Source organism: Physeter macrocephalus, chromosome 9 (genome assembly GCF_002837175.3).
Source record: "Physeter macrocephalus isolate SW-GA chromosome 9, ASM283717v5, whole genome shotgun sequence".
Classification (NCBI taxonomy): domain Eukaryota; kingdom Metazoa; phylum Chordata; class Mammalia; order Artiodactyla; family Physeteridae; genus Physeter; species Physeter macrocephalus.
The window spans coordinates 43210613-43221177 of record NC_041222.1 but is presented as its reverse complement, the minus strand read 5'-3'; the positions used below and the strand labels follow the sequence as shown (position 1 = coordinate 43221177).

General features: G+C 43.6%; 1 protein-coding gene across 1 annotated transcript; it reads right to left on the bottom strand.

Moving 5' to 3' along the window:
• Nucleotides 1–5501: 5501 nt before the first annotated feature.
• On the bottom strand, nucleotides 5502–9234 carry TMEM252 (transmembrane protein 252). Its single transcript, XM_007107176.1, has 2 exons — nucleotides 8957–9234; nucleotides 5502–5739 (listed from the first exon to the last, which is right to left on the bottom strand). The coding sequence occupies exons 1-2, from the start codon at nucleotides 9232–9234 to the stop codon at nucleotides 5502–5504; spliced, it is 516 nt and encodes a 171-aa protein (XP_007107238.1).
• Between the last annotated feature and the right edge of the window lie 1331 nt (nucleotides 9235–10565).

Sequence of the window (10565 nt, the reverse complement as noted above, 5' to 3'; positions counted from 1 at the left end):
TCATCTGTGATTCTTGAGTTTATTGACTGGCCTTGGAAATGGATAGACAGCCATTATTAAAATGAGATCCTTTATCAATCTTACTGATCCAAGGTGCAGCCTACATCTACCGTATTCTTGGCACAAATAGTGCTGCGTGACATTGCAGGCTGAAGGGCTTGCACAAGACATGAAGGCTTTCTGCACAGGAAGCTTCAGATCGATGACCAATCCCATGGTGGCACATGGGCTGACAGTTGGCCACACTGAGCCAGTGTTCTCTGCAGGTAATACAGGCAATGACAGGGTTAATGGCATGGTGACTTCTGATTGGCCAGCGTGGCTCAGTGTAAGGCACAGGATTTACCTTGGCAACACATCCATCAGCCGTGGCCTGTGGCCAGTGTGGGGAATTTGAAATGCACCAGCGGGAACTGGTAGCGATATAACAGATGACTCCGTTTTTTGTTTTTTTTTTTCTTTCTTCTTTTTACGGTACGCGGGCCTCTCACTGTTGTGGCCTCTCCCGTTGCGGAGCACAGGCTCCGGACGCGCAGGCTCAGCGGCCATGGCTCACGGGCCCAGCCGCTCCGCGGCATGTGGGATCCTCCCGGACCCGGGCACGAACCCGTGTCCCCTGCATCGGCAGGCGGACTCTCAACCACCGTGCCACCAGGGAAGCCCCAGATGACTCCGTTTTATTGCTTGATTACTCACCGGCTACTCGCCAAACACGTGGACCCTGATATCCCAGACACCTGCCTTGAAGAGATTTCCATTCCTGAGTGGTGAAGGGGCTGAGAAATCACGTGCCTTTGGAAATGAGGTAACTCCCAGTAAATCAGTCTTTGGCCCTTCAAAAGTTACAAACAGCAAGAGATTATCAGAGGCGGCAGAGCTTAGCAGAATGCCTGCTCCACTCCGACCAGCTGGAAACGTCATCAGTGGATGGTTCATGCGGCTGACGACCCACTTGGTATGTGCATCAGCCTAAGTTGTCATGTCGTGGAGCATAGAATATGGTGAAGGGATGCAGTATAAACCCGTGTCTTTATCATCTTCCCATGTCTTTTAGCACCTAGTATGTGCCTTACAAAATAGGTGGGCTGGGGAGATACCTCACCAAAGACAGTGTGCTTAAGTAGAATCTTAAAGGATGGATAGGAGTGCGAGTTTTTGAGTGGAGGGGCCAAAAGTATACACCGTACGTTTCAGATGTGCAAAAGATGCAGCACAGTGTATTCTATAACTGACCTTGTCATGCTCATCTTCTGGGGGGTGGAGGTGGCTCCTTAGACGTGATAAGATTAAAACACTGGAGAGTCATCACCTCTGAGAATTTCCCTTCCCTTGTTGGCACGTGAGCCCGCCACCCCGCTGTTCACATTTCAGAGGAGATAACGGGTAAAGGCTGCACTTTCTCATAGTCTAAGTGCCCTGCCTGCCAGTCACAGAATCATGGTTCTCAATTCATCACCATTAATTTTATCATAAACTTCAGGAGGAAGAGGGGATACAATGTCTACTTCCCCTGAGTGAATCTTCCAGGGGTGGCCAATGAAGTCTCATTAATCACAACAGGACGCTTTTTTTTTTTTTTTTTTTTTACTTTTCATTTTATATTGTATAGCCGATTAACAATGTCGTGATAGTTTCAGGTGCAGAGCAAAGCGACTCCACCATACATATACATGTATCCATTCTCCCCCAGATTCCCCTCCCATCCAGGCTGCCACATAACATTGAGCAGAGTTCCCTGTGCTATATAGTAAGTCATTGTTGGTTATCCTTTTTAAATATAGCAGTGTGTACATGTCAATCCCAAATTCCCTAACTATCCCTCCCCTCCACCTTTCCCCCCACCCCGTAACCATAAGTTCATTCTCTAAGTCTGTGAGTCCGTTTCTTTTTGTAAATATGTTCATTTGTATCACTTCTTCTTAGATTCTGCATATAAACGATACCATACGATACTTCTCTTTCTCTGTCTGACTTACTTCACTCATTATGACGTCTCTAGGTCCATCCATGTGGCTGCAAATGGCATTATTTCATTCTTTTTTATGGTCGAGTAATATTCCATTGTATATATGTACCACTTCTTCTTCATCCATTCCTTTGTCGATGGACAATTAGGTGGCTTCCATGTCTTGGCTGTTGTAAACAGTGCTGCAATGAACGTTGGGGTGCATGTATCCTTTCGCACCATGTTTTTCTCCGGATATATGCCCAACAGTGGGATTGCAGGGTCATATGGTAGTTCTAATTTTAGTTTTTTAAGGAACCTCCATACTGTTCTCCATAGTGGCTGTACCAATTTACATTCCCACCAACAGTGTAGGAGGGATCCCTTCTCTCCACACCCTCTCCAGCATTTATCGTTTGTGGATTTTCTGATGATGGCCATTTTGACTTGTGTGAGGTGATATCTCATTGTAGTTTTGATTTGCATTTCTCTGATCCTTAGCGATGTTGAACACCTTTTCGTGTGCCTCTTGGCCATCCGTATGTCTTCCTTGGAAAGATGTCTATTTAGGTATTCTTCCCATTTTTTGACTGGGTTGTTTGTTTTGATGATATTAAGCCACGTGAGCTGTTTGTAGACTTTGGAGACTAATCCCTTGTCGGTCACATCATTTGCAAATATTTTCTCCCAATCTGTGGGCAACAGGACACTTGTCTGACTCGCCCAGTGGGTTTTAATTGGTAGGCCTCTCAAAGGCAGGGTTTGCTGTGGGTAATAACCATGTTTCTGATGCTTGCTTCAGAGTACATTTGTTTTTAAAAAAAAAAAAAAAAAAGGCAATAAATGCCTATTAGTCGTATTTCTTTATGAAAGGCACATGGCTCATTTTCTGACTCAATAGTTGATGTTCAATGATGTTAGGCTCTGCAAAAAGATTAACTCATCTGGATGCTGTGTTCCACATGGAGAATAAAATTTTGACTTACGCTCCTCTATTGATTTTTTTTCTGATACAAAACAGCAAAAAAGGGGAAAGTTTAAGTATAAAATTTATTGCAGGAAAGAGATTAAAACAATTTTCTTATGTAAACCAAAATTACATTTGTCTCACATGACTACCAGTAGTTGGAAAAACCATCTATTACAAATTCAAACTCTGGACGGTAGCCCAGTTATAGAGCTTGTTCAGGTCAGTGAATGTGCTCAGACCCCAAGGAAAATTTCAGGATAACCATCTCAGTAGAGGACTAGAAAGAGATGACAAGAGAGAAATAATAAATCGCCTTGCTAATAAATGACCGCCTTCCTGTTGGACAACCATGAGTGACCTTCATGTCCAGTTATGTTCTTGATGTCAAGGATTCAAATCACAGATGCCCAGAGTCCTGCTTTGTGTAAAGGAACCAGGATTTCCTTTTATGGATGCCCAGAGTCCTGCTTTGTGTAAAGGAACCAGGATTTCCTTTTATGGCTTCCTGTGTATTTGTCAGGACATGCTTCATCTGATCACTCAGCAAAAACAGGGAAGAGGAGGCTACGGAGGCCCCATCCCATCTCTACAACCCTTATCCTCTTGAAAGCTCTCCATCCTTCCCACCGCTCTCCAAAGCCCTCCTGTGCCTGTTCACCAAGGCTGTCTGTTATCATTAGGAACCATCTTTCATCATCAGTATAAGAATCAGATGAAAGGAAATTACACCAGGAGGTGAGGGCCAAGCTCCTAGGCAGAAAACGGAGGGCTTATTTACATTTTAAAAGAGCAGCCAGACTGTTAACCTTAAAGCAACCTTTGCTGCCTCTCTTTAAGGTAATGCTGCAACCTTGGGGCTCCACTTCCTGTTAGGGCCCACTTCCTCAAGTGGGAGACAAGTCCAGACTGTTCCCTGGGAGGAGGATGTAAGACAGGATTAGCACAACCTAGCACAAAAGGTGAAGTCAATATGTCTTCCCATGCCCCTCTAGGAACCTTTCTTCACCCTCCTGGAAATAACTGTATGATGCTGGAAAGGTTTCTTAACTTCTCAAAGTCTCGATTTATGCATCTGTAAAATGGGAATAACCAGAGCACTTATCTCTGAAGGCTATAATGAGGGCTAAATAAAAAGCGTAAAAAGTTCATAACACAGTGCCTGTGATATAAAAGGCATTCCCCAGGGCTTCCCTGGTGGCGCAGCGGGGGAGAGTCTGCCTGCCGATGCAGGGGACACGGGTTCGTGCCCCGGTCCGGGAAGATCCCACATGCCACGGAGCGGCTGGGCCCGTGAGCCATGGCTGCTGAGCCTGCGCGTCTGGAGCCTGTGCTCTGCAACGGGAGAGGCCACAACAGTGAGACGCTCGCGTACCGCAAAAAAAAAAAAAAAAAAAAAAGGCATTCCCCAATTGTTAGATATTAATCCCAACATAAAATCCTGACTTGATCGGGGAGGAAACTGAGGCCCAGAGAGATGAAGTTTCTTGCTCAAGCTCTAAAGCATCAGGCTGCATCTCCTCCCACCATTCTGCCACCTGATTTGTCCGCTTGTATTAAAACTTATAATAAGATATAATGAAGCTGAAGAGGAATCACTGGGCTTTAAAATAAATGTCCTAAGTCTAAAAGTGCCTGGATCTGTATCTTGAGACACAAAGAATTTTCTGTTAATGATTAAGGTACTACAATATAGTCTCCTTTCTTTCAAATCCTAGAGATTTACAGGGGGTTCACTGAAATATATGTGTATTTTAAAACTTTTCAAGATTTATGTCCAATTCTGTATTAATACAACCTATGGCTAGTACAAATTCTTTTTTTCCTGAATCCTGTGTATTATGAATTTTTAAGTATTCTCTTTATTCAACTTGAGTCTTTAAGAAATCTTATCATATATGCTTGTACAACCATCCCGTTCTTAAAATACTCATTTAAGATTTTGTACTTGAACCATTTTGAAAGCAAATATTGAAGTCACTTTCCTTTCACATAGAAATAAAATACACACACTTAAAATAAAGTCATTCAAAATAACATTCATGGGTTCCAGAGGCAAATCTCTTAACAGTGTGAATTACTGTGTCACTCTAGTAATACGGTAAATGAGGATAACTTCAAAGCCAGCCAGCAGAACCCACAATTTAAATGATAATGACCCTTCATTGCCAGCATGCTTTCCCTTTGTGATTATTGGTAATGCAGTACATGAAGGCATGTGGTGTCCAAGCAGCATCTGTTCCTCCCTTTTGGGGGTCTAGGTGATGGGAGAGGAGTTGAGAGAGAGCAGAAAAACTCTCTGTGGAGCAGAGCTCTCACAACACTTTTGCAGAGTCCAAAAGTTCACCTGGGTTGGGGTCCTTTGAAACGTTTGCCTGGTGCTGACCACACCCTTCCAGGGCTCCCCTCTGCCCTTGCAGGCCAAGCACGTGTGCAGAATCGCATTGCTGTCACACACAGCATCCCCTCTGCAAACTCTCATGTGGGATCACTGATGTGGCTTTTCCTCCCATAGTCCCTGCCTGGGTTTATTATTAGCAGCTGCATCCCATGAGGGTGCGTCATGAGGGCTGGAGAGCGTCCCCTGCTTCAGCACTCTTGGTTTTGCCTTTCAGCAACCTGCAGTGGCGTTGCTGCCTCCACCCTGTCTGCTACAGACTCGTCATAGGATGGTGGGGCCTCTGGGTGGGCATCACCTTCATCCTCAAATTCGAGGCCCACCTCTGTATACGGAGGTGGAGGAACACCCGAGGTCTCTTGCTCTGCAGGACAGGCTTGCTTTTCAGCATCAAGACTCTCTTCATAAGCAGGAGGGTAAAAATCTGGCCTGGGGGACAAAATGCCACAAACATACATGTGTTATTTAAGTGGTTAATGCCAAAGAGGCATATGTCTGCCTCTCTCAAATCACATTGTGTGAAGTTAAACTGTTAAGAAACATTGATTTTGAAACAGATGTTCTTCTTCCCTGGCATCACCAGTTTTTTAAAAATGTGCTGCTCTTCCAGCAAAACCCTCTTTATCAGCCGTTGGACGTGTGCCTCTATACTCATATTTTTCCCATTGGGTTATTCCAAACTATTCCCTCTCTCTTACTCATTGGAACCAGGGACTTTCAGTGTGAGATCCTTAGCAGGGGCGGGGGACATGGGGGCCTTGACTGCAGAGCATCTCTCTATCCAGTTATTTAGTTCATTCACATCTTTGTCCCCATTCACACACATCATCTTCTACTCGATTGCACTCACTGTCTCAGATCCTCACAACCAACAAAATGGTGAATGAAAACCAGCTCCATGAAGATTCCTGAACTATATCAGATGCTTCTCTCTTTCCTATCGCTCTTTCAATCAGCTAGTCTGCCCCTCCTCCCGCCGCCATGCTTATTTCTCAAACTATTTCAACTGACAGCTTTATGTAGATTTCAGTAGTGGCCCTTTCCATGCCAACAGGCCAATGGCTAAAGGAGCCATTCATGCCAGAGCTGATGTACTCATTGGTAATCTTGCCCAGTGTTGCAAATTGCTAAATCCTCTGGCTTCTCCATCGTGAATGGGATTGGGGATGGCGTGGAGGTGAAGAAGAGAGAGGGTGAGCTTGATTTAGTTGTGTATTTATAGAGTGAGTCTTTCCAGTGCCTACAGGGAGTGTTTGTGGTATGTAACCACAACAGAACGGGGACTGCCATTTGTAGCCACAGCTCCATTCCAATGTTACCAGGCCCAAAACCAAAGAGCTGAAGGAGCTATCTACTGTACAGCATAAATCTCAGCCTTCACTCAGAATAGCCAAGGCTGTGCCATGGGGCACATGTGTAAAGGCATTGAAGACAGAAAGTTGAGCTGTTCCCTGGAGTGATTTGAGGGGCTCCAGGATGACTGAGGCCTGCCCCCATGTCCCATCCACTTCTCCCATCCCCCAGCCTCCCCACACTGCTTCACATTCCCAGTGTCCTGAATTCCACCACTGCAGACCCCTTTGGGTACCCATTTTGAATGCAAATGCTTCTGAGAAATGTAACTTAACCATTTACTGACTTACTAGCCATTCTGAGGGGGCTGGGCATCTATTAGATGCAGCAGAAAGAGGCAGTAAAAGGGAGGTGTCGTGATACCATAGTTTAAAGTATTTCAGCACAGACAGTGAAATATTATGCGTTAGTAAATTAAGCTACATCCTAAAGGCAATCGGTTATTCTTATCAGGAATTCACACTCTGGAGGCAATCATCTAACATTTATACCAAAAAAAAAAAAGAAAGAAAGAAAACCATCACTCTAGAAGCATCTTCTACAATCACTTCAGTTATCTTTAATTTTTTATCAAACCCAGAGACCTTGCAGTTAGTATTATAAACATTGGAAATGGGTTTTGGTCATTGTAATTAGTATCTTATTAATTAGCACAATCATGTCAAAAATCAACTGTCATGGATAAAAATCACTTATATTCATGGTACATGGAGTAGCTAAAATATTGTTTGCCTAAAAAGTTCGTTTGGGGTTTTCCATAAGATGTTACAGAAAAACCTGAACAAACTTTTTGGCCGACCCAATATCTTAGGTGAAGACAACAAAAGAATTTTTCAAAAGAATTTATGGAGTCTTGCAGACCTTAAGGATGATGCCTGAGGTTTTATCCCTAAATGATTCTGTGTTCAGCCAAAAATTAGGAGATTTTTGGTTGTCCGATACTTACCATAAGGTTAACTGAAATTTTTTTATTGTGGTAAAGTACATATAACATAAAATTTACCACTTTAGCAATTTTAAGTGTACAGTGCAATGGTATTAAATACATTCACATTGTTTTGCAGCCATCACCATTATCCATCTTCAGAACTTTTTCATCATTCCAGACTGAAACTCTGTACTCATTAAACAGTAACTCTCCATTCTCTCCTCCCCCCAGCACCTGGTAACCACTGCTGTACATTCTGTCTATGAATCTGACTGCTCTAGGTAACTAATATAAGTGGAATCATATAATATTTGTCTTTTGGGCTTATTTCTGGCCTATTTCACTTAGCGTATTGTCTTCAAGGTTCATTCATATTATAGCTGCATCAGTATTTCCTTTCCTTTTAAGGATGAATAATATTCCATCTTTTGTACGTACCATATTTTGTTTATCCATTCATCCACTGATGGATATATGGGTTGTTTCCACCTTTTGGCTATTGTGAAGAATGCTGCTATGAACACTGGTGTACAAATATCTGTTCAAGTCCCTGCTTTCAATTATTTTGTCTATATACCCAGAAGTGGAATTGCTAGATCAAGTGGTAATTCTATATTTAATGTTTTGAGGATCCTCCATACCACAAAGCAGCTGCACTATTTTGCATTCCCACCAGCAGTGCACAAGTTTTCCAGTTTTTCCACATCCTGGCTAACCTTGTTGTTTTCTGCTTTTTTGATAATAGCCATCCTAATGGGTATGAGGTAGTAATGTTAACCAATTATTACCTCTGGGTATAAGGTAGTAATGTTAACCAATTATTACCTCTGGAATATGAGTGCCTTGTCTCAGGGAAATCTTTCACACAATGTGTGATCAGAACACCTAAGAGTACAGAAAGCTGGTACTTCACTGAGTTCATGAAGAGATTATATAGCTGATTTTATGCTTGCTTGCTCATTTGTTGTGTGACAGAATTTGGTCTGGGACTTGCTTTCTTTACAAGTAGCCAGGTTATGAGGAATAACTAACCATCACTTGCCTCTAAGGACAGCTCCCATGATACAACAACAGAAAATGAGTTTGGCCTCTTAAATTGGCTTTGCTGGGTTTTTCAGTGGTGATGGGAGAAGGGTGGTTATTCTCTGCCATAAATTCCCTCTACTTCATAGTTTTCCCCAGAGGCAGCACCATTCTTCCTAATGTCTAATCCCAGAGTAATTCCCTGACAATAAAGCTTCAGTTGTAGACACATAGCCCCATGGGACGTGTGAGTTGCTCCCCAGTGGATTAGAAGTCATTGACCTTTTCCGGAACTCAGCCCCACCTCAGTGCTCCCCAGTCCTCTGGCTTCTCAGCACGTACCTGTCCACTGTGGCCAGGGGCAGGGCCCCCTGAGCACCGTACTGTCTGAGCACACGGCTGAACACCCCTTTGCTTTCACTGGCCTGATGGTAGGTGCTCCAGAAAATTCCACTCAGAAGGATCACAAACCCCAGAGGCAGAAGCAAATAGGGCAGGATCAGGTTCCCCTGGCAGTTGAACAGGGAGCCCGAGGAAATGAAGAAGGCCCCCAGGCAGATCATCAGGAAGCCCGTCAGGAGGGCAAAGGCACAGAGAACTAGACAGGTTCTGTTCTGCATCCCTGCTCCTTTGGAACCCGGCTTCCTGACCCTGCCACTCCCCTGCTTCCCCTGCTCAGAGAGAATGCTCTCATTAGCCAGCTGTCAGCTTTATATGCTCTGGGACCAACTGGCCTTTGGACAATTAAATGAAGCAGGCACTTAGAAGCTATTCATTAACCATTGAAAGTAACTGTAATATCCTTGGATGATTAACCTAAAAGCACAGCATCGTGTACTGCAGGAAGGAGTGGCATAGCTCTCTTGCTCTTTGGAGCTGAATGGGACCCTAGGCTGACCCCAGTTATTTGAGGGAAGGTCTCCCATCCTTTGATTAAAAGGGTCTCTTGATTCCCATCGCAGGTGGTTCCAAACTAATGCTGGAGAAATTAGCATTCCTTGCTGAACTCTTTTTCTTTGTGGTTTGGCAGGGAGTCCTTTCCTAATTGCGTCTTCCTTTTTCTGTCCTAAAAAGATAAATTGTTAAGGCTCTTACCTTATTTGTCTTGCTTCTCTCAGTGAATCTCCCTTTATTACCCTCACATTATAATGTTGGAAAGATTCCAAGAGAAAAGCCCAGGGGTGAACTCCCTCATTCAAAGGGGAGTGTCAGCAGCAGGGGGAAGAAAGTGCTATCGAGAAGGATTGTAATCGACAGATCTTCAGGAATGTGAGGGGATTTCTGAGGATGGTTGTAAATGGTAATAATCTGGTGACTTCTGCTCTGAGTCTGATTTTGTATCTTTCCCATTGTCGGGCCCGAATGTTGAAATAATCCTAGGGTCATTTCTTGTTCATACATAGGTGTTAGATAAATTTTTTTGCTTATTGTTCAACCACTGGCCACCAGACTTGGCTCAGTAGAAGTAGTTAAACCAGATCTCACCGTTCCTGCTCTCAAAAAGGCCACAGGTATTTGATAAAAGAGCATTCCCTAAACATGTGTAGCATGTTTCCACCTCCATGAAAACCAACTACGTATGAGAAGTGCTGCCTGTTCAATCCTTACCCTCCCCCCAACATATCTTAGGGTTTCACAGAGCGCACTAAAATATTGAAGGCTCTGAAAAGTCCTACAATTTTTTCCCTCGCAAAATACATATTAAATGAAATTTGTTTCGGTAGATGCTGCTAAAAATTGTTCCCTGTCCTCTCCTCTGTACCATTGCTCTATGTAGCACTGCCTTAAAAAAATCTTTCCAGAACCAGCCTTCTGTTTTCTGTTTGCAATTTGTTTCTTGTCTGTCTTTGGTTTAGACACCCTACTCCAGAGCAGGTTCATGCTCTGATTCCTTCCTTTTTTATTCGATGCTTTGACATGTCCCTGCCAAAAGTCTCCTCCCAGAGGGACT